This window comes from Carassius gibelio, chromosome B3 (assembly GCF_023724105.1).
Source record: "Carassius gibelio isolate Cgi1373 ecotype wild population from Czech Republic chromosome B3, carGib1.2-hapl.c, whole genome shotgun sequence".
Classification (NCBI taxonomy): domain Eukaryota; kingdom Metazoa; phylum Chordata; class Actinopteri; order Cypriniformes; family Cyprinidae; genus Carassius; species Carassius gibelio.
Genome location: NC_068398.1, coordinates 10657890 through 10683330, shown reverse-complemented (window position 1 = coordinate 10683330; position 25441 = coordinate 10657890). Strand labels below are relative to the sequence as shown.

At 36.4% G+C, this 25441-nt stretch overlaps 1 protein-coding gene across 5 annotated transcripts in view; it reads right to left on the bottom strand.

The window, feature by feature from the left end:
• Window positions 1-25441, bottom strand: part of LOC127953281 (brain-specific angiogenesis inhibitor 1-associated protein 2-like) — a 78486-nt gene that overhangs the window by 29128 nt on the left and 23917 nt on the right. For all 5 annotated transcript variants that reach the window (XM_052552317.1, XM_052552318.1, XM_052552319.1 and 2 more), the window contains exons 3-5: window positions 22051-22137; window positions 2278-2339; window positions 1271-1342 (exon numbers count right to left, since the gene is read on the bottom strand). In XM_052552317.1, the coding sequence (XP_052408277.1) occupies window positions 1271-1342; window positions 2278-2339; window positions 22051-22137 (221 nt within the window). The remainder of the gene's footprint in view (window positions 1-1270; window positions 1343-2277; window positions 2340-22050; window positions 22138-25441) is intronic.

Genomic DNA, 25441 nt, shown 5'->3' with positions numbered 1-25441 from the left:
CAATGAGCTCCAGAGCAGAGATGTGATGTGTTGCACAGAATGTGTAGACGGAAAGAAATAAGTGTTTGGTTTCCAAGGGGAACGACCGCAGACCGCTCTCTCCAGCGCTGAATAAGGCAAGACAGCAAGGCTTTAATTTTATCTGAATACAATGTGATGACAAGCGACGCCCAACTGCCCCCCCCCCCCCCCAATGAACTGCTCTACACAGCTCCTCTCCAACCCACTCACAGTCTAAAGATATCTCCCTCAGCACTGCTCCAAACATACATTAATCTGCCACAAATTGTGTATTTTCATTTGTTGAAAATAGTGGAAACAGGAGTGAAGTGAAAACAGGGTCGTTGCTATACAAGAAAACAAGATGTATTTCTAGATGATGTATGGGTGTGTTTGGAACGGCAAACTAACTACTAAAAAGAAGTCTGCGGTATATATACTGTGTAGTGAACAATTTTTCTGTTTATTTATTTTCTTTCGTTTCTGTAGCTCCACTGTACTGTGTGTTTGAATCAAGGAAACGTGTGCTGATAAGTTGCTTTGCATAAAATTATATGCCAAATGCATAAATGTTAATTGTTTGCAAATAATCCACTACATTTGGCAAAATGTGAAGCATGTAACCAAAGCAGAGTCAGCAATGTCATCCAGTTTTTGTAGTTTTTTTTTATTCTTGGCTCAATATTTCATCAGACTGCCAAAAGGAAAGACAAAATTTAACTCAGAAACACTGCTAAACATCCATATTGCCACTACAAAAGTTTGGCATTGGTAAAATTTTATTTTGAATTGTTTTTAAGAAATAAATATCGTTATTCAGCAGGGACACATTTAATTGCTCAAAAGTGACAGTAAAGACATTGATAATAAGAAATTATCAGAATGATTTCTGAAGGATTGTGAGACACTGAAGACTGGAGTAACGATGCTGAAAATTCTGCTTCGCTTCACAGGAATGAATTACATTTTGAAATATATTCAAACAGAAAATAGTCATTTTAAATTGTAAAAATATATTACATTTTCTACTGAACATAAGAGACCTATGGGTAATTTCATTCCTACTGTGATTTAACAATTGTCAGTTTAAAATGCCTTGCACAAGTTTTACTTTACATAATCTCATGCATTTTCAAGTGAAATAGAAAACGTAGAATGGTGTTATTCTTATTATGAAAAGTGTGTGTGCAGAGAGTGTGTGTGTCGGTTGCTCAGATAGACGTAGACGTATGTCTATTATCAGAAGGAGTGGGATGTGCTGTGGACTCACAGTCAGGTATCTTGCGTCCAATTCCACCTTCTTCTCCAGCTCCGACAGCAGCTCGTTGTGGAAGCATTTCAACTGCATCAAAATGGAGAAAAAAATGGGCTTTTAAGATCCTTAAAACACAGATTTGTGCAGATTGTACAACATACCTAGAAATGTTACATGTTCAGTACACTATCATTAAATTTTTTGAATAATGTTGATAAGCACAGAAAATGAGTCATCCCTCAATGTTGTGCTTACAGTAAAAACCTCAACTGAGCATTCCAGAAGGTTTTATATCAGACACGTCAAGGTTGTATATTTGCTTTGCGGTTACATCGGGGAGCAGTATGTAATGATGCCAGCTATCAGTTGAATTGGGTACTGCAGTCCAAATTGAAATTGGAGAGAGTTGTTTCTCCCACTCCTCCTCTTTGACACTCACGCGGGTTGCCAGATTGAAGACACACAGCGCAATTGACAATGGAAGGCGCCAATTTTGACTTATACAATTTGTAATATGCCTTTATTCAGAGAGAAGTTTTTAGAATGTCTCTAGTCAGGTAGAATCTGCAATGTCTGACCCAGTTTGTTTTCCCGCTTCCATGGCTGCATTACGCTGTATTTTCCACCACCTGGCAACCATGGGTGTTAAAATGGCAGAGGGCGGAATCAAGCAAAACCAAACAAAAACACATTATAATAACTGGCTGAAGCATTGTTTTTCAGAAAAAAAAACTAATTTCCTAAATATTTGCAAATATATTTTAGTATTCCTATGCTTTCATACATAAAAAAGTAACATACAGCACCTTTAATTATTCAGGGATCACATTCTTGTTATTTGAATTACAAACTTGTGTAAATCCTTTTTGAGTTTGCTCCATGTATACTGTGATTTACATTAAAATCCACTGGATTTAATTTATATTGAACATGACAAGATGGTAAAATTTCTAATCTAATCTATGTAAAATAGATACTTTCAAAAAGATGCAAAATGGATGGCAGTCAAATAAAGTACAGACCATTTCCTCTAACTGCATTTGAATCTGTCGGTGGACCTCTGCCATCTGGAAAAGCACATCCCCTGCAGAGAAGAGGGACAGATGTTAGTTAAGAGAGAGAACAACAGGAAATTGACTCAAAATCATGTGATTCAAGTGAGAACAAATGCAGAGAGGTTAAAGAGAGAGTTAGATCGAGTTAGGGTGGAGTAGGCCAGAAAGGAAGATAGAAAGAGGGAGAGAGGCAAGATAAATCCCAACGTGCATTACAATCATGCCATCATACACACACCACGGACGGGCAAACACAGGGACAATGACACGGAGACAACAGGGTGGAGAACAAAGAACAGAAACTCAAAATATAAAGCATGTCAAAACGGGGTTTCAAAATGTCAGAGTATTAAAGGAACATTTCACTGAAAAATGAAAATTCTGTCCTTTTTACTCACCATATGCTGTTGTTTTTCTGTGGAAAGATATCATGTAACTTCTGAAGGCTTTCATATGAAGCTTGACAGACATGGTCACTTTGAACTGCATTTTTATATTAAGGATTCCTCAAAAATGATCTTCTTGCATCCCGCAGAAATAAAAACAACAGCATATGGGTTTGGAAAGCCATGTAAATACTGAACTAATTTACATTTTTGAGTGAACTACTCTTATAAACAGAACCAAACAAACTCGCCTAACATGACTGTAAATTACAAATCAGTTTCATTTTTTGTGTTGTCAAGTGCTTTTCCTGCAAGAATGACTGTCAGAATATTGTGAAACTCTTTGCAAAAAAAATAATAAAGTAAACTAAAACAGGAAGAAAAGGACTAAACAAAAAGAGGCCATGCAGCTGGTTGAAGTTTTGTTGTTTTTCATATACCTACATGCTGCTGCTTCTGAATATGCAATGCATTGTGAAGAAAGGAACAGACAGTGAGCAGAGCACGGAGGAGACACTGTGAAAAGAACACACAGCAATGGAAGACAACAGCGAGCCGCCTTGACCTTCTCTCATCTCAGCATGGCAACCTAAAGTTAGGCGTACAGAACCTCTCCAAGCATGGTGCAAAGCAGATCTCGTGTTTGCGCATGCTTGAACACTTCATACGTGACAATTCAACAGTCAGTCCAGTGTAACAACACACATCGCATCCCTGCACGCTTGTTTACACCACAGACGCGTGATAGAAAAGCTCTCGCGGAAGAGCAGAAGCACTGGGTTCAGAATTTTAGTCTGTTGATTTCTCTGAGAGAGGCATCTGGAGAGATCAATGATGACTAGTTTGACCAAAAACGAAAGTTCTGTCGATGATCATTCATCCTCATCATGTTCTGAACCTATATATGTTCTATCTTTAATGAAAGAGAAAATGAGATATTTAGGCGAATGTTCATGCTGCTCTTTTCCATACAACAAAAGCAGACAGTGGTCAGTAGCTTTCAAACACCAAAAAAAAAAAAAAAAAAAAAAAAAAGATAGAAAATAGTCAACCAAATTATTATTATTTTTATTTTATGGCCAGTGACAATGTCTTAGAGAGCAGGGTGGTTGATGGCAGATGGAACGCTTTTATGATATTTAATTAAAAAAATAATAAGCTGCTAAAATCATTTATTTTAAAAATAAATTATTTGAAAATAATATAAACAATATAAAAACATTTAAAATATTTAAAAATTAAAACTGTAATATAAATACAGAGTTCTGGCATGAAACTCTAGATGGCGCAGTCCGATAGGTTTAACTCAGTCTGACCTAATGACATCATTATCACACGGCACAGCTGATTGGTTCTCTCCTGTTTTGTTAACCAATACGCTAGCTGCTCAGCGTTCAAATACATGTCTAGGGCTTACCGTAGCAGTGCAGCTTGCTTCAGAAACCCTCCACCTTCCCCAGCTCCACCTGTATAGATCTGCTACGAGGTGATTCATGTATTCTATGTAGGGGTTACTTCAAGTATGTTATATTTACAGCAGCAATATTTCTTACATGCTCACAGCAGATGTATTGGCAGTAGCAAATCTCGGTTTTTGCTCTGCCAAGGCAGCGTAGCAGATCTATTCGGCCAAGGCCAAACTCATTAACTTTGTCATGTATATTACCATGCCAATCCTTCCAAGAGTTGTCATGAAAGAAACAGATTTATATTTTAGATAGGAACTTAAATTATATTAGATAAGAACCACAAATTCTTATCGAAGCATTTTTCACAAATAATAATAGTTAATAACATAATTTAAAGGGAAGCTGTCATCAATTATACACTCATTAATCTCATAAAACCAGGTAATACTAATTTTACATACAGTAAACAGTGAATATGACATGGATGGCATGAAAGGCAAATGCCCAAAAATCTTACTCTCTGTTATAGCAATGAACTTAATTCTAAAATTACTTTTAGAATGTTTATAATGTTTGCGCATGCTTGACACTTCATACGTGACAAAGTTGTTGTATGACCACAAAAATAACATTGCACTGAGCAAAGATTTTATTGAGGCTGTTTTTTTTTTTTTGTAAAAGAGCAGCATGAAGATTCTTCAAAATCTCTCTTTTTGTAGTCCATGGAAGCCATAACAGATTTTGTAAATATAAAATGGTAAATGGGTGAACCATTCCTTTAAGGGTCACACAGCTGTTACAGATCACAATCTTGAGTTTCACACTCTAATCTTAATTATGATCTCTATGTGCATGTTAAAAGTAAAGAAAAACACATACAAATGAGCTTTTCAGTCTAAAATCATTCAGTCAAGCAGACATTGCTTGAGAAATCTTTACAGAACAGGAATGAAAAGACTCAGAACAGAGGGAACACGGCACTATAGAGACACAGAGACAACTGCACATTTTGTTCTCTCCTTTATTCATTTCCATTTTCAATCCATTCCTCAAATGCAAGTTATTGCTAAAAAATTCACACACTCCCATCATCTTAAGCTTATCTGAAACATTTCAAATCAGAGAAACCTCAATTCACAAGAGTGAAACCGGCTGATATGCAGTGCTCTTTATCTTTCCTGGCTAGTAAACACGACACTTTAATAACAAAAAAATAAAAAAATGGATTTAGTTATTCTGACACTGATATTTGAAATAATAACCCAAATGACTTCAGTGGCTTGACTGCAATTAATCTAGAGATTGAAACATACAAATCACACAGGTACGTGGTGCATACGTAGTGATGTTATGTCATCTCCAGGACAAACAGTGGCCTCTCTCATAAGTCTCACAGCATGGCACCTAAAGCGATTAAAGAGAATCAGCCGTGCTCAGGCTTACAATCTAAAGAGGTCTTTTGACTTGGTACTCAAACACACAGATACACACAGGTCACTCTCTTCTAGTCCTTAATCTGATTCTCTACACACAGATCAGAATTTTTTTTTTTTTTTACCAAGCTGAGCAGGGGTCCTTTCAATGAGATCATTTCCTGTTTTTTTTTTTTTTTAGGACAGGTTTTATCACCCTGGCATTTTTGAGGCAAATACACAAAAAGTAATCCAGAAATCTTTCACTCAGAAAAAAAAAAAAAAAGTGCTAATCAAGCAGTGAAAAAGGTTTGTTAAAGTATTTCTGAGTGCAATACGGAAACTGCATGGGCACCTATGTTTAACTCTACTCATCGCTATGTGAAAATAAGTGTAGAATTGAAACAGTTCATTGTTAACATTTAACCGTCACTTCCAAGAAATCCTCCAGTGTACATGTGACAGAGAGGAGCTTCCTTACACAGAAACACAGACACACCCAAACCTTCCTTCCTGATACATTCTGGAAAAGCTTCTTCTGCGATCCACCTTTAGATCATTTATTCACTTTGCAAGCAGACCTGAAAGCCTGATTTTATTTGGCTCAAGTTAAAGAAGTCAAAGGAAATGAGGTCTGAGGCAGTTACCAAATAAAAATAAATCAGCGAAATATTGTCTATATAAAAATGCTGATATCAGACCTTACATATAAGATCTTTGATCTGATATGTAGTTAAAGATGTGCAGCGAGTTTTTACAGCAAAACCACACAGCAAAAGCCTTTGAGGAAAGGAGCCTCAGCTTTGAAGTGTCTGACAGGAGCTCTTTGTATGCAGGTACTTTAAGCTCTTTATAATGGACTTGTGACATCCGCATTCTCTTTGCTTTGAGCACAGCTGCCTTCCTGACTGACAGACAGCAACAGGCCAGAGAGGAGTCACGGTCACTGCAGAGAGCTAAACAAGGAAAACTAGAACACACACACACACACACACACACACACACACACACTCTCAGGGCCTGTCACGGCCGTCTCCCTTTCTCCCTCACAATCCGCAACCAGCGAGAACAATGGATAGTGAAGCAGGTTTGTTAAAACAATCAAAAAAAAAAGCATACAGAAATAAAAGGAACTATTATTCTTATTCTTAAGACATTTTAATAGGGCAGCTTTATCACCTTAAAACTTTTGAGACAAAAATAAAAAAAGAATGATTTTAAGTTAATAATAGTAAAAAATATATGTTTATATTATTTATTTAATTAATGTATATATATCCTTTTTATTAATAATAGTAGAAACACAAAATATAATATGAATGAATAATATTTAATTAATATGTATAATTATTATTATTATTATGCAAATATTATGAAGGAATTTTTATTAGGACAGCTTTATCATCCTGACATTGAGACACACATGCAAAATATTTTTTTATATCAATTAATAGTAATCAATGATGATTATTGAATGATTATAATTATTAAGTTTATTATTAGGATAGCTTTATCATCCTAAAATTTGAGACACACAAAAAAATTGTTAAATAAATTATGTTATTAAAATAATACTAAATATGATCAATTTACAATTATTAATATAATAATAATAATAATAATAATAATAATAATAATAATAATAATAATAATAATACATTTCTTAAACTTATTAATTTACAAATATTAATATAATAATAATGATAATGATACATTCCTGAAACTTCATAAGTAATTTTTTATATAACAGTTTTATTACGCTGACATTATAAGCATGCAAATAAATCAATAAATAAACAAACAAACTCCAACCTCCAGAAACCTTTATTCAGAAATGAAAAAATATCTCTATCCTCTGTCACAACCCGCAACGAGGGGTGAGCGATAGATCGGTGTCAGAGGGCAGGTTCTCTTGGGAAAATCTGCGCCTGCAGTCTTGCATGTCTCTACTTGGACAGATGAAATGTGTGTGCATTTGGATCAAGTCCATCTAGTCAAATAAGTTGCCCTGTACTTCTTGCCACAGGCTCACCTCGCCGGCTTCATATGCAAACATTTGTCAGAACATCTGAAGAGCAGGAGTGTCGTCAGAGAGCCGCAGGCAAACCTGACAGGCCGGACCAGTCTGGGAGGAGGAGAGCAGAGTGAAGCACTGACAACGGTCAAGTGTGGAGCGCTGCAGGGTGTCATGGAAACAGTCGAAACGCTCAGGCTGCCAGCCAAAACCTGAACAAAATGGAGGACTCTGTGTATCAGCTTAACATAGATGCGTCAACTCCTTTATCTATTTGTACAGCGAGCAGATTACATCACTCCCCACTGTGCAGCACCTGACAAAAAACATGCATCCCATAGTGCGCTGGTGCATCCACTACATCAAACAGCTCTTAGCTGTGTCACACTGTATTGCGTGTGCAGTCCTCATTCACACATGCAATGATTTTAATCACCGGAGGTCGTCAAGTGGCTGTATTTTTGTATTTTCATAATGCTAGATGCTCTAATACTACTGGTGCAATGCATCAAAACGGAAAATCTGAACACAAATCAGATGCATTATTGACTGAAATAAGATGGCATTGTATTTTAATGAAGTGAACAGTTTTCTACGGACTAAAATGTATATTATGCACCGGAAAGTGTTTCAGTAGCAGTTAATGAGTGATCATACTGTACCAAGAACAGGATGGACATGAGAAATATATGGCAAAAATGCAAGGTAAAGCTGCTTATCAGAACAATCTCTTGCGATGCAGATATTTATGAAGCCAAACACAAACATCCCATTATTTTCTGCACACAGCTGCGGCTCTTTCATGCAGCAACAGAATGAAAGCACAACACGAGCCCGCTGCCGCTGCTTAGATCACATCAGGAGTGTTCAATCCTGCTCCTGAAGGCCAATCTTCCTGCAGAGTCTCGCTCCAGCCCCAATTAAACACACCTGAACCAGCCAATCAAGGTTTTCAGGATTACCAGAAACTTCCAGGCAGGTGTTTTGAAGGTAAATGTGCAGGAAGTGCCCTTTGCAGTAGCAGGGATGTACGTAGATGTATGAAACCATCCAACAACAATCAAACACGCTCTCTAGAACATCCTCTGGCTATTGTAGGGAAATCTGATTCATCTGAATGACACTGTCTGTTTGGATGATTCATTTGAATTAACTAATAAAAAATAAAAATAATAGATTCACTGAATCACAGTCATCATTACCATTGTAAGCAGAAGACTTGTTGTAGTGAAAAGAAAGCACATTTAGTTACATAACAGTTCTTTTACTATTTTGCCTGCAGTTATACAAGCGTTATTTTGTTTTAAATTTATACATTTATGTATTCAAGTTTGAAGGAATAATTTTTTTTGTACTAGATAAAGAGTGCTCCTGAATCACAAATCATGTGATTTATCATTTATCATGTTTTATTATTTGCCTGTCTTAGCTAGTTTCAAATATACTGAGCTATTATTTGTTAGTAGCAAAACGGGTAAATATAAATACATACATGTGCATAAAAGAGCTGTCATTTCATAGCATTAGCACAGTTCATATCTTAGTTCTTATACTGTTTATATACTATAGTAAGGAAACACTGTCATATTCCATGGACCATGGCACGCATAACATGGTGATCATTACAAGATATGTCAAAAAATATTATAATATTTACATGGTACCAAAAACATGGTAATACCATAGCACTTTTGAGCTGTTTTCAAAAAGATGCCTACATGTATGTGTGTGTTTGTGTACGGGTACATGGTATTCCCTACAATATGGGGAACAAAGTTTGACCTTGTGGGGAACTTTTTTGGTTCCCATGATGAAAACAGCTTCTAAATTACACATAATTAATATCTGTGAGGGGTAGCTTATCTAAGGGGATAGAAAATACAGTTAGAAAATATAATATATATATATATTTTTTGTATTGGGAATATCCCCATAAAACATGGAAGCCAACGTGTGTGTGTGTGTGTGTGTGCGTGTGTGTGTGTGTGTGCGTGTGTGTGAAGAAGAGTGGTTTAATGATAAAAATAGCTGGAGATCAGCCATGTCAGGTCAGGGATCCTGTCCTACTGACCCAGTAAAATCTGCCGTGACTTCTTCACCTCAGCATGTAGGACAGTTTCAGTGCTGTTCAGAGACACAGATCACTGAACTCAGTTCAGCTGAAGCCAGCAAACTAGGAGGAGAGCAAAAACCCAATCTAAAGGCAGAAAAACAGCCTCTTGCACAGCTTTACACTACACTACTACAGTGTTTTTCTTTAATCATTAATATACTAAAAGAAAGTACTACATACAATATAATTCCAACCAAAACAGAAATGCAAACCTGTGGTTTTTCAAGGCTTTTATGATTGTGAGCACATCTTTGTGTTTGTTTGTGTGTGTGTGTGTGTGTGTGTGTGTGTAAGGCTTTGTTCACCATAAGAAGCTTTAGGATTTGAGGATGGTGAAAAGAGGGAAAAGAAAGCGGTGGAGATCAGAGAGTGTGTAATCCTGACAGACAACACAAGTGTGTGAATGTAGCCATTAGAGCTGACAGAGATGCTGCTTACACTTCAATCTGCAATTTTTGTGGCAGATTTGGCAGCGAAGGGCAAGTGTGAGGGATCCACTCGGCACAGCCTGTGCTCCTCAGCTGACGGGAGGTGCAAACGCTATGATAGGGCTAATGTGAGGTACCAAGGCAAACGCACACACAGCTGCTGGAATGAGCCTGAGACATGAGGATAAAACTGAAATACACCAATGAAATCCAGCGGCTTCACACGCTTTCTCTGAATCAGCCTGTTCTTTGCAGAACCTTCTGCCTGCCTTGTTGTGATGTGTTTGATGCAGAACACCGACTGATCCAGATGACCTCAGGTCTGTCTTGACAGGAATATACCAACATAGCACAGGTTAAAGGCCAGGGGCTGTGGCATTTTTTTTTTTTTTATCTCTAAAGTCCACTCATAATAATTTAGCTTTACTTTAGTGTACATTGTTGAACCTCAGACCCTTGAACAATCTGTTTCTACTATTGTAGTGTATAAAAAGTCACTATTAACACATTTTAGAGATGTAAAATGTTTTTAAAGAAGTTTGTTCATAAACACTATTTATTTGACAACTCTTTTGAAGAAAATACAGAAGAAAACTGGAATATTCTGAAATATTATTGCAATTTAAAATAACTATTTTCTGTATTGTAATACTTTAAAATGTTTTTTATTCCTGTGATGCAAAGCTGAATTTTCAACAGCCATTAGTCCATTACTTGGTCACATGATCCTTCAGAAATAGTAATATGCTGATTTATTATCAATATTGAAAAGATATATTTCTTTCTCATTATTCTTTGGCGCAAAAAAAAAAAAAAAGCATTTATTTAAATTATCAGCATTTATTTCAAAAACAAAAAGTTAGGAGTCAGTCATTTTTTTCTGATTAATAATTTTATTAAACTAAGATGTGGTAACTTGATAAAAAGTGATAGTATATAATTTTATTGTTAGAAAAGGTTTCCATTTTAAACGGGCCTAAACACTGTACTTTTTAACTTTTTATTTATTAAAGAATCCCGAAAAAGTATTGTAGGTTCTATTTTCAACATTGATCATAAATTAGCATATTAGAATTAATTCTGAAAAATCTAAGTATATAAATTAAATCACTTTTACCACTGATGACTACACCGACCTCTTATTTTCTCAAAAGTAAGAAAAACCTTCTGTCTTCCATGAAAGAAGAAAAAAAAAAGCAAACTAAGGCAAGCACAAAAAAGAAAGGAGATATTATAATAACAGCAATTGAGAGGAAGCCATCTCTGTAATAAAGTACTGCAGGATGAAAAGCAGAAAGCCTCTAATTTCACGGGGCTACAGAAGCTTATTAACTATTCCAGCTCGGAGCTCTATGAAAGCCATGCCAGACGAAGCATATATACAGCAAGGATCAAGACACTCGGCACATATGTCAAGACAGCAAATCAAGGGCAAGGTGAGGGAGTGCATGTGGGCCCTCGTTCTCCCAGCATGCAGTGCAGCTCTCAGAAATAGAGCAGGAGAAAGCAGGGCTCCTGGGACCAAGGCACAGGGCTAATATAAGAGCTCCAGTGCTCTCATTCCGACAGGCCCAGGTGAGTGAGTGAGAGAGAGAGAGAGAGAGAGAGAGAGAGAGAGAGAGAGAGAGAGAGAGAGAGGCTGTCAGAAGTTATCATAGCACTCAGTCTATGTTCCATTAAAAGAAGTGACTGAGCAAAACACTTTCCCTCCTAAATAAACCACAACCCTTCTAGGCTTGCTAGCATCTACGAGTACCATTAGCCTGCTTCCTCTCTGATATACTGTATGCGAAACATCAAAAAAATAAAATACCAATAATTACAAGTGCTTAATCGCTTTTGCAGTGCTTCGATCTTACAAATTAAGGTTACAAAGTAGCTATTTTGCAGCGGTGCCCAAGAAAGAACCATTTCAGTTTCACAAAGAACCTTTCAGAGAACAGTTCTTCAAAGAAAACCATTTTTATTAGTGTGAAGATAATTTTAATAATCTTAAAAAACCTTTGTGGAATGAAAGTTCATAGGATGTTGAAGGTTCTTCACGGATCCAATGATGCCACTAAAGAAGTGTATTGATCACTGATATTACAATGAAAGAGAAACACTAGAACACTTAATATTCTAAATAAAAAGAGCCTATCGCCAATGGACCCTTCTCAATGGATTTCCGGGGTTCTCACAATCAGAAGTCACTGTAGGTTAAACTTTTTAATTATTTAGTAATAAACACAATTAATTAATGCCAAGATTTACAGTTCTTGCCTTGAAATGGACTTTGGTGGTGGATGTCAAGGTGTTCAAATCTCACAGATGCTAGCCTTAGCAGCTAATATTAAATGCATTCTCAATCTTCTCAAAGTACTCGCACGCAACGTTCGTGGATCTCTGGGGAGCAAAACGTGTCACCGAGTTCTTTCTGCATCAATATCTCTGAACTAATTCTCTGGCCACTCGACCTAAACCACTGGGGGAAATGCTTCAGACCTGACAGGAAATTAAATCGGCATATCACCACATCATTTGCCACTCAGAGGGGCGCCAATGCTGATGAGTCCTAATTATGTAACAGTTTTGCCCATTATACAGTAGGAATGGGCGCAGAAACGATCTGAAAAATACATCTCAGCAGCCTCTTTTTACATTTAAATGATCAGAATCCCCCTGAGGGAAGTTCACTCGGCCAGCCATCTTTACACAGCAATTTTCAATATCGTACTTCAAATCATCGATAAAAATGGTATAATACATGTAGCTTCTTTAACTGAAACGATGGCTAAAACCTTTGACAGCAATAAAGCAGCGCCTTTATTAAAGCTCTTTTAAATGAAAGGTGGGACTTTCATTCAGTCTCTGGAACTTTACGGTTTTAAATATCTAGTTGCCATAGAAACACTCATATGAGAAACCATTCAAAAGCTCCAAATTGGAACTTTCCACAAATGTCAGTCGCTCTACATAAAAGTTCCATTTTGAAAAGTTTGCACAGCATTGTTAAAGGCGACTCTTCTTCTCTTAGTCGTGTGTTCTCTCCTCAGGAAGTTTCTTTATGTCAGACGCAAGAGTCAGTTCTCATGAATATTAAGGCCTCTGACATTCTGATTGGCTTAAAGGTTTGTAACTGATAACAGTCCATTGAAGAATAAATAGGATGGCTTCTGGTTGGTCATTGGTTTATGCATCTAACTAAATCTGACTGCTTCAATGCCAGTTTGAGATGTCTAAGGCTTACTAATATAAGTCATGTTTGGTTTCTAATTGATTCTATATTATCAAATACTGAGATTTAGTGTTAAATTATTAACCTTTAATGTAAATGTACTTTGTTCTACTGAAAATAAGGTAGGATCCAGAGTTTGTCCTCAGGCGTACAGCTGGAAGGTTTATGTAAGTAAATATTAAGAGATGTATAACTGTAGTGCACACTGTCATCAGGCTCTTTTGTAGGCACGGTGCGAGGCAGAATGTAATGCAAATTTGATTAAATCAGTCAGTTATAATTTATCTGGTAACTGAAACTGAATATTTAAAAAGAATAGACACAAACAATGATTATTGCATTTATCACATCAAACAGAAGCCTAACATCAAAACAACATCTTGATCTGAATGAAAGAGCAAGAGGCAAATTTCAGCACACTTTGTTCTTTATAGTAACAGTTTCACTAGCAACTTTACTAAAGCAGTGAAGGATGCTGCTTGATTTGCAGTATTTTAGACTTTTTTCACTTTGCTGACTTACTGAAGAAGGAACAGTACAGTCCATGGCAAACATCCATAATAAAATCCAATAAGACAAATATTAAACTCATTTTTGGGAACATTCTTGGTTCAATAAAAGTGTAGCTCTGTCAACAACATTTGTAATAAAATGTCAGATCACCACAGAAAATGATTTTAACTCATCCCTCAGTTTTTACATGAAGTACACAGAGAAAGTACACTGGTCTAGACAGTACACATTAAAATACACACTGAATGTACACTACTGCACTGTACTGAATAATCTGAGTAAATGCTGCCAAAAAAGTACACACTTTTTCATGCAAATTTGCCAAATTATTTTCTGTGGCAATCAACACTGTGCCATAAATGCAGTTTTCAATATATAGTCCACCCAAAAAAGAAACCTGGTGAACCCTCAGGCCGTGCAAGATGTAGAGGATATTGTTGGAACAGATTTGGAGGAATACAGCATTACATCACTTGCTCACCAATGGACTCTCTACAGTGAATGGGTGCCGTCAGGCTGAGAGTCTAAACAGCTGATAAAAACATCACAGTAATCCACATGATTACAGTCCATTAATTAAAACCATTTCAAGTGAAAAGTTGCATATTTGAAACAAACAAATCAATCAAGGCGTTTTAACATCAATCCATCTTTAATTCTGACCAAAATACAGAATTCATAATAATATTTCCTCCAGTGAAAAAGTTGTTCTCTCACATCAGAACCCAATGACATGTTTGTTTAATACAGTTTTGGACTGCTCTTGCTTGATGGTGATTGATCTGTGCACATTTCTCTCCTGATTCGTACAAGACAAAGCAATATTATAATTAGAGGACCTAACAGAAACGACCTTATGTTAAAAACATCTTACTGATAGATTTGTTTCTTACAAACATGCAGCTTTTCACCCCACAACATATTAATCGATGGACTGGGTTCGTCTGGATTACTTGGATTATTGTGATGTTTTTATCATCTGTTTGGACTCTCATTCTGACGGCACCCATTCACTGCAGAGGATCCATTGGTGATCAAGTGATGTAATGATACATTTCTTTAAATCTGTTACCATGAAGAAACAAACTCATCTACATCTTGCACAGCTTAAGGGAGAGTAAATTGTCATGTTTTGGCAAACTATTCTTTTTTCTCAACACCAGAACATTCCTTTGAACGTGACGAAACACCAAAACAGTGGTGAAAAAAATGCTACGTAACCTTGGTAAGCGTACAGCGTATTGTGATGTGTCGTCTAAGTGCAGTCCAACCACTGTCTGCTTGTGTAAGGGTAAGAGAGTATGCCACAGAGATGTAATGAAGGCAGTAAAACACAGAGAAAGAGATGTGGTGGTGGGAGGAAATGAGTGGGAGGTGGTGACAGGGGCATCATTATCCTAAACAAACCAGTGAGCGTGGGAGTGTATACAAGAGGGGGAGGAATAGTGTGTGTGTGTGTGTGTGTGTGTGTACACACACTCCCTCATGCCTCAGTTTCAGATGAGAATGAGCGCTCTCCACTGCAAGTGCTTTTAGCATCCAAGGACACCATATATGAAGGCACGATATTTGCCCAGACTATAAGTGCATGATCATGTTTATGCAAGTGTGTGTGTGTGTATGCGAGATAATTTGTGGCATTTAATGCAAGAAATATCAGAAAAACAGCAAGGAATGAAGTGAGAGAGAGAGAAAAGCAGGAGCGCGTGTAGGCGGAAACCATTTACAGTCTGTCTCAAAGCGAACCCCCATGGCTCTCTCACCAAGAAACACAGACACACAGGACTGCAAAATGCCCAAAAGAATTTAGTGTTCCACCTCACGATGCGGGACATCTCCTACCCAAAACAGAGATGAAGCCATTTGACACTAAATGATACATCTTGCATTTCAGCTCAGCGTTCGGCAGGGTAAAGGAAACCCGTCATTATCCCCGGGGGTTGGCGGTCACAGCGGCGCTGTAGTGTATCTGCGCCTGTAATGGCCAGTTTATCATTTCATAAAGTGTGACGTGACACTCTGATATGTGTGTTTGAGTTGGGCCTGTTCTCACGAGCAGGTGGAGTCCTGTTGTTGATACGGGAGAGGATATAACCTTGGGCGATTCCTCTGGGAGAGACTCAACAAAAAAATTCAAATGAGGTTTGGGTATGGGCCATGAGGCAAAAAAAGATTAGTTCCCACTCTTATTTCTGATTGGATGAGCTGCGTTTGAAGCCGCCGACAATGCTGATAAATGCACACCGGTGACATTTGACCAGAAGAGGAACTAAATGTCACAGATTGACCTCTTGGCTCAACATAAAGGATATAAACATCAATGGTTTGCATTACGGATTTCAAAAGAAGTAGTGTTTTGGTACCAATTAAATGCAAAATAAAAAAAAAATAAAAAAAGGAAATGATACAAGTGTTCATGTAGATTGGTAATAAAATGTATCATCTCAATGGTAACGTCTTGTTTGTGGCTGGATAATTTTAGTGTACAACTTGTGCAAAAAGTGGGGGACAAAAAATAAATCTAATTTACAGCTCAGTTTAATTAAGGATCTGCTTCTCAGTCAATCTCTGACACCAAAAAATATTGTATTAGTAGTTATATATCTAATCATCTATTTTAAGGTCATTATTTTGATTAAACATATTAATGTTTAAATAAGTGTTACAGTACAGTAAAATTGAACATTTTATAAATTAATCTAAACTTAATTAAATTCTTTAAAACGAAGAATTTATTTTCAACAGAAGTATATATATATATATATATATATATATATATATATATATATATATATATATATATATATATATATATATATATATATATACACTTTTTTTTTTTTGATGTGGTATATTAAATTGGTGTAGATAATTGTGAAATTTCACTAGTATTCAGCCATATTTTGAGATTTTCAAACTAGTGTTATTTTAGTATATATATGCTATTATTAGCTTTTTTCCAGATTATTTTACTTGAAGTTTTAGTAATTATTTATTTTTTTATTTTTTATTTTCTTATATATAAATAATATTAGTTCTTTAACTTAAACTTATATTTCAGTTAGTTGCCATGTCAACATTTCTCATATTTAAATTCTTTAAAAGTACATTTAGATTTTAATACTGCTTTATTTCAATCAACAAAAACTATTCTTTAATTTTAGTTTAGGTTAAAGGGATAGTTCACACGAAAATGTAAGTTAAGATTTACCCTATGATTTACTCAGCCTCAAGGGATCCTAGGTGTATATGACTTTCTTCTTTCAGACAAATACAGAGTTATATAAGAAAATGTTTTGATTGTTGTGCATCGTGAATTAACCTTTTAACATTTTATAAACCGTAATCTCTCACTTTTGCAATATAATTCTGTTCCAGCGGAGGACGTTAACAATAAAACCATTAAGCTCTAGAGCATGACATCACATCCTGTTGCCCATATTTGTTGCAGGGTTCAAAGTAATTTTGGTGCTTGAAGCCTAGTGTGTCCATAGCTTAACATCGCTCCTGGATATAACCTTCCTGCAGAGTTCAGCTGCTACTCTAATCACACACCTGAAACAGCTATTCAAGGTTTTTGGGTTCACTAGAAAATTATAGTCAGGTGTGTTAGCAGACAGAAAGCAGCTACTGTAGATCTTCAGGCTTGAGCTCTCCTGCTCTCATGCATAATGCAGGCGCTTTTGTTCTGGAGTAATGAATGCATGCATGCACACACTCACATCACTTAATCAAAGCAGAATGACTCACTGTGACACTGCTGACGAACAATGGCACAGGTTCTCACAAACCACACCTGCCCATTATCTACATGTAACTGCATTTGAAAATTGCAGTGCAAAACAGCCATCAGTCAAATAGTCTTTTAGTTTTGTCACACACACACACAACATCTTAACTTATCTTGCATTTAAACAATGAATGTCTGGATTTAAGTTAAAAGGATATTTCACTTAAAAATGAACATTTGGTCATCATTTCCTCACCCACAAGTTATTACAAACCTGTATAATTCCTGTCAGCTGCTGATCACAAAAGATGATATTGTGAAGAATGTTGGCTACCAAACAGCTGACGGTAGCCATTGACTTCCATATTATGGGAAAAAAAATACTATGCAAATCAATGGCTACCATTAACTGTTTTGTTCCAGCATTTTTCAAAATATCTTATTTTGTGTTCAGCAGAAGAAAGAAACTCGTACAGGCTTGGAACAACATGAGGGTGAGTAAATGATACAGCCTTTTTGAATTTACCATGGCAGCTGCAGTTTCAGCCAAAGCTTCAAACTGTGCTAACTGTGCTAACTTGATTCCAGCATCTGTTGTCAAGTAAAAATAAATACAAATCTCAAGTGTCTTCTACTGTACTGAATGTGTTCGCGTCTTAATTTATTACTATTTTACAGGAACAGTAGTAATTATTTGTGGTATCTTGGCAGTAACTATGGTTACCCTGGATTTTTTTTTAGCAAGGGTTGGTATTGATCACCACCAGTGTCATCAAATATTAAATTTAAACTAAAAGATAGAAGGTATAAATGGGAAAAATATCATTCTTTTTACACAAATCTTTTAAGTAATATGCTATTGTGCCGAAAATGTATAGTTACCATAGCACATTGTATGGGAGTGTCTTTCACACATCAGAGATGATTTGTTGCGTGTATATGAAGTGTAACTAGATAGGGCCGCATTGTGTTGTATGTCCAGGGGGTCTGTGACTGAAGATGAGACTCTCTCTGTGATTCACTCTCAGTCGGAGTGAGAGAGTAGGATTCAAGTGCTAATACCTTTTGCAAGTTCAAATGAGAGGTGAACCACACTGTTGATTGCGTTATACATGAGGGGGAGTTTACTCTGCATCGGTCCAGGAAGCTCCCTGTGGAAATGAAGTAACGTAGATGTGCCTTTCATGTCCTGAGCAACAGCTCTAGCTTATGTGACACTCCTGACCCAGTGCGATAGTTATGATCCAATTAAATTCACTGCATTCCCATTTCAAACAGCATTTATACCACAAAAAGGACAGCTTATGCAGACATTTTGAAGTGTGGCTTAATTAAAAGCATAGTTCACCCAAACATGAAAATTCTGTTTTATTTAATCACCCTGATTTGGTTTCAAACAAGACTTTTGATCATCTTCTAAACACAAATGAAAGTATTTTTTAATGAAACCTGAGAGATTTATGTCCTTTCAAATAGCTTGATTCATATGCATGTCTTTTTACAATCTTTATGAAATTTTGGTGTAATGGGATTTCAATAGAGGGACAGAAGTCTCAGTTTTCATTAAAAATGTCTTAATTCGTATTTCAAAGATGAATTCAAGTCTTATAGGTTTAGAATGACATCATGAAATCATGACAGACGCTATAACTGAGTAACTTGAAGTGATGGTTCACGGTTTTCTTTTTTTTTCTAAGCTTGATTGTGTTTATGGGGTGCAGTCTAACATGTGTTAATGCTTCGTTTGAAAAAAATAAAAAAGTACATTTATTCACCACTCTGTCCCTTCTCTGAGAAATGCACTGATCATTTCCTGCTTTTATGAAGTCCCTCCCTCAGCAATAGGCGATGGGCTCTGATTGGTTAGCTAGCCCAGTGTGTTGTGATTGGCTAAATCGCCTCTAGTGCACATCTAAACGTCCCGCCCCTCACCTCAGCGCATGTGCTCCGGTTGTATTGTAAACAACAGCATCACTAATATCGCTTATTAGTTTGAGCCAGATTGAGAGACAGAGGATATTATTGAAGGGAATCGTGCAGAACCTATGCAAGCACAGCTTTTTATTTTAGGCCTATGTTTTTTGATTGTTGTTGTCTCATACTTTTAGATACGCTGTTATTTGTTAATGCTACTGCGTATGTTAGCTTTTAATTTATGGTTTTATCCTGATTAAAGCTTTAATACTGTACGGCAAATGCACATGTGTCCATGTTTAATGCTTCTCATAGCTTTGTGAAAATAAGTGTATAATTGGAACAGTTAACTGTTGGAGCTGAGCTGAAAGGGAGAGACAAAAGAGAGATGCAGAGCATATGAAGAGCAGGGGGACGCTAGGAACAGTATTAAGAACCACTGACTTAGAACACTGATTTTGAAACTTGTGAATACATTAGAATCGTAAGAAGACATAATCATGATTCATATATGAATAGATTTCCTACGTGCACCTCTAGTTCTCTCTTCCTCTTCTCTAAAGTAGCACAGCATGGCCTTGCCCCCTTTGCTCCCTTTTCCCGAGGACGGGGTTTATCTGGGTTTATGTCATGTCACAAACCCGGCAAGTAACTACTTGTAGTCCCAATCAGCCATTTTTGTAGGCATTAAAATGCCAGAATTTTAATAGAGGATTCCTACATTTGCATTGAACTTTTAGCTTTGTAACTTTGCAGATATTGTTTATGCTCAAACAGCAACATTACACACTAACTAACGTTAAAAAAGTGAAATCAACCCACCCCTTTAAATTTCAGATGCAATACTGTGTTTGTTTTTGCACAGCCAATGAAAACAGTTCCAAACAAAGTAAAAGCAGAATCATATGCAGCTTCTTTGTTTAACACAGTAGTGGTGTTTTGTTCCTGAATGAACAAATAAATTGACTGTGTATTTTTTTTTTTTTTATAAATTAAATGAGTCACTCATAAATCCAGTCAGCTGTATAGATTTTGAATGAATAACTATGTTTGAATGAATCAGTTGAGTGAATGATTCAATGTCTTACTCATAAAAACTGTGGCTGCATAATTTAGCGATGATTAAATCAGTGTGAAAAGAGTATGTCTTCAGTAGTATTCCGAAAATAGTAGACAAAAGTACCAAGATAACATTTAAGATTTGCTGATATTCTCATGTTTACTTCCAATTAACACTTTACTATCCCAATTGGTTGAGTGAATAATACAATGACTCATTCATACAGACACCTGCTGCATCTAAATATGTCCACTTGCCTAATATATAGCATGCAGCAGTATTACAAACAAGTAGTATGTCCGAATACATTCGAAAAACAGGAGTATCCAGAAATGGTATTTAGAGGACCAAGTTCCACCTAACAGTTCTAATTTCGATTCCATTAAAATCATTAAACAACTGTTAAAAAATAGTGGTAAGGAAAAATGCACAATAGTCAACTACTCAATACTGTATTTTACTTACTGTCAATTTAAAGGTTGGAAATGTCAAAATTACACATATATTACAGTAAAAGTATCTTCATAAGTAGGGTTGGGTATTGTTAGAATTTTTTTTTAGATTTTGGCCAAATGTAAGCTGCTTAAAAAATCTATCATCACTCTAAAGACATCAAAGTATTTTAAAGATATTTAGAAATGTTTGCTGCATTGTAAAAAACAAACAAACAAACAAACAAACAAACAACAACAACAACAACAAAAAAAACGGTTCCCAACCCTACTTATGAAATATACAGCCCACTTAGTAAACAATTTTAGATGCAGTAATTCCCTTGTTTAGCTCCTAAATGGATCAATAATTTGAACATAACTCGTACCAATACTCAATAACTACTTATATACTGTCTTATTAGTAGAAACTCTCCAAATATCTCAAACAAAAGTCTTACTAGGGTCTAAATTCACTTGGGGCTCTTGATAGTGAGGTAGAAGAAAATTCAGGCCATGCCCAAAAGGCCTTGAAAATTCAATAGATAATGGATATCATATCACGCATACAAAGTAGATTTTGCTGCTGTACCTCTAGCCAATCCCTATAAGCAATAAGCATCTTGAGGGTCACGCATACACCCACTCTCACATCCTTGGCAGAACAAAGAAACGACCAACAATTCTGACAGCCTCCTGTAGCAGAAAGTGAAATGCTATTTCAAGATGTTATAGCCCTCGAACTAGAACTGCTTTTTAAACGGATCATAAATGATGCATCGGTGAGTTTCCCTGCAGCATGGCAGATGATTTCCCATCCATTGCTGTCAGCCCTTCGACTTCATTTTCAACGCAAACTGGAGAAACTGAGCAAGTAAAACAAGGAATAATTCAAGCCAGTACATAAACTACATCCGAAATACTTCTGATTTAGAAAGGTTCAATATAAAGAACTTTTTCAGCTACAAATTCTGACAGTCGGGCCTAATGAAAGCAGCATCGGCACTTTGCTGAGCATGTGGTTCCATTAGTGCGTGTTTTATGGTGTCATTTCAGATCAAGCCACACAGTTTGCCTGCTCCCTTGAAGCTAAAACAGCACGGTGAGACTCACCCAAGTCTTTAGATCCTTGGCTTTCACTGGCCAACTCTCCCATTCTCACCAGAGCATCAAAATAGCCCTTGGCTGCAAACGTCACACCTGCAAAAAGATAGAGGCAAGTGCAAAAATATGTCACAAACATTCTCATCTCTCATTACAGCAGTATATTTGACGATCAAATTACGAGAATAGGACGGCTCTCAGCTGCGCAAGTTGGTGTCAGTACAGCTCGGTAATGAGTGGCAAGAAAAGCTATAGGACTAGATGAGTCTGTTGCACAACAAGAAACACAATCAGTTATACAGGAAACACATTTAGAATGAGTAAACATTAGCCCTCCTGTGACTATTGAAATTTGGCCCTTTTTTCTTTACCAGACCAGCCCAGCTGTCCCTGACACACACACACACCGTTTCCCAATCCCATGCCTCGTTATTGTTTTAAAATGTCAACTTCGGAGAAAAAGAATAAACAGAATATCATTATCTCCAAAAAACTCTCCCTAGATTCCCACATGTGTGAGGAAGTGAGAGAGGATGTGTACGATTTTCCAACTAAGAAGTGGTCTAACCTTGGCTGTTTTGGTGTTGGTCTAACTGGTGGGCTAGTAATGCTAGGCTATTCAGTAGTAAAACCCGACTGTTACAATGACCTTTTCGGAGACTTAATGAACTACAGTTTTGCTTCTTGTGGCTCAGACAAAATATCTCTAAACTGTGTTCTGATTAGTGATGCATCGATCTGATACTCAGGATCGGTGTCGGCTCTGATACTGGCATTTTCTGCTAGTATACTGGGAATCGGTCAGACGAGACCGATTAAAATCCGATATTTTGTGTATACTATTCTATGTCATTATTGAGTCCCACTAAAGGAACAAAACTGCGTGTCCCATTCAGTTACTACAGTCAAAACAACGAAACTCTCTTCAAGAGCGCACGGTAACTGAGGTTTAAAACTGTTAAAAGAAAAGTCTGCGATGAATTATCCCCTAACCTAGTTTTTGTCATAGATTATGATCATATATTTTTTAATTTGTTATTTTTCATTAAAATGAAGTTATCTATATGTAGTAGAATGTGTTTAACAAACAAAAGAGTGACAAACAGATCAACACAGAGAATTATAGAAATTATATATTGATTAAAAAATAACTGCACTGGTATTGGATTGGTATCGGCAGATACTCAAAAATGGTCTCATTGCATCCCTAGTTCAGATTGGTTTGTTGCTCTGTCAATCAATTCATAGATATACATGGTCTGACCCAATAATCTTTAAACCTGAGAAAAGTTTAATCTAGCAACCAATCAACCAACCTACCTTACTCTGCTTTTTTTTGAAGAACAAAGTTTGAAGAATACCATTTATTTGAATTTAAAATGTTCGAACACTATAAGTGCCATTTTTAATCAATTAAGGTGTCTTTGCTCAATAATGGTTTCAATTTTTAAAAAGAAAAAAAAACATTTTTAAACATTCTATTATGTTTGACATAGAGATAAAATGGAATAGCTGTATAGCACACCAAAAATAGAAATAGGGCATTTGTTTACTGAAGTTAGTAAATAAAACATGTGCTTGCAAAGTAGACAGCTAAGTTGACCATAATGAAGTAATTCAGTTGTAGCCATGTGTCCAGTTTAGAAAGCGTGTCAAAATAGCTCCCTATACTATATCCAAGGGAATAGCATTTGCAATTTGGTGAAAGTGTGAGAGACCAGGAAAATCCCAACAGCATATGCTGGTGATTTCCACAGGACTGGCAGCACTCCTATTATTAACTAGAGCAGTAAAGAGGTAAAGGTGGCCCACTCATACAGGGCTCACCTGTATCTCCTGCCTCACAGATGTTTACTGGAATCAGCTGCTCAGACTTGCTTCATGACTGTCAATCTTTACCTGTGAATACAGTACCAAGGAGTTACAAAGCCACTGCCAGCAACTATAACCGCAAAGTAAGACCAAGTAGCCAAGACACTGGTCTTCCCCAAAAACCTCCAAGAGCAGCTCAGGTATTGTTATGCAACAATGCTTCCACTAAGAATGTCCCACACTGCACCACAGCTGAAACAATGCCTCTTCAACTCCCTCAGAATGAGAATGTAGAAAACAGGCATGGAGAAAACGGTTAGCTATTATCAATAAAATATCAGTCAGCTTTTTTATATGGAGAACAATCAATCAATTTGGACCTTCGTCTGAATCAACTGAGAGCCTATGGAAAACCACCCTGCGCTTCTGACTTGGGCAGAAAGGCCACAAAAAATCAGTTGAGCAAACAACTCATCAAGATGACCAGCTGTGGCTCTGATTAAGTAAGCCAAAGCAGACTGTTGCACTAGGTGAGCCACTTTGGTGGATAGTGTTCAGGGCTTATTTAAGGAAATTATGCAAAAATGTGCCTGACAGATGGGACCATCAACTCTGGAAACTCACACAGAGACAACGAAGACTCACTGTATTTTTTCTTCTTCACAGTTTCTGTTTCTTTGCTTCTTCTCCCTATAATATTCTAAGTTGTATAGGCCAGTACAGGAACTCATTATTTGACTGGAATCAAGAAGAGGCCAACATAAAAAAAATAAAAAAAATAAAATACATTCCAACTTATTTTGGTCACACAAATTATATTTTAAAGGTTGATGGAACTATAAAATGTAGAAAAGATAAACATGACAAAAGTTGACTAAGCAATTTAGTATTTAAATTTAAAATATTAAAATCGAAAAAATAAAAATAAAGAACTTACAACCAAAAAATTAATTGTCACTGAGAAATAATAGATGTTTCAGCTATATTCAAGGTTTCTGATTATATTCAGTTGTAGAAGTTATAAGTTTCAAGTCACCACTACAGTGATTAGAGTTCTCTACAGTTTTAAAAGTTTACAAGGTTGTAAAACTTGTTTGTGATTTTATAAAACTTTCAGTTTGCTCAACAAACTGATACACAAGTTAGACTAAGGAAGTTCTACATTAATTGTTAATGCTTAGCTTCAAAAAATGTAAGCTTAATGAAGCTGGATAAATAAATAAAATATATTGTTAATTTGAGATTGTAGAACTTATGTTTTATAAAAGTGGAACTGCAATCTCCACAATTCTCATCCATATATGTAGGTCTCTCGCTTTGAAATTCTCTCTTTTACTGGGAAAGAACCATGTCATAACACACTCCTCCTACTGCACTCATTCATCTTGCTGTGCCAGAGGCTCTAAAACAAATCAGCAAGAACAATACCAGTCAGAAATAATAAATGGGGGTAGAAAGCTTTGCTGAATTTGTGTCTGAGTGATTTAATTTCCTAAAACACGGGGTAGGGTGGTAAAGACATGGCCTGAGAGCAAAAGAGGATTACGATTCATTCTGGTGGACTTAGTGGCCTAGGACCTCCCACCAG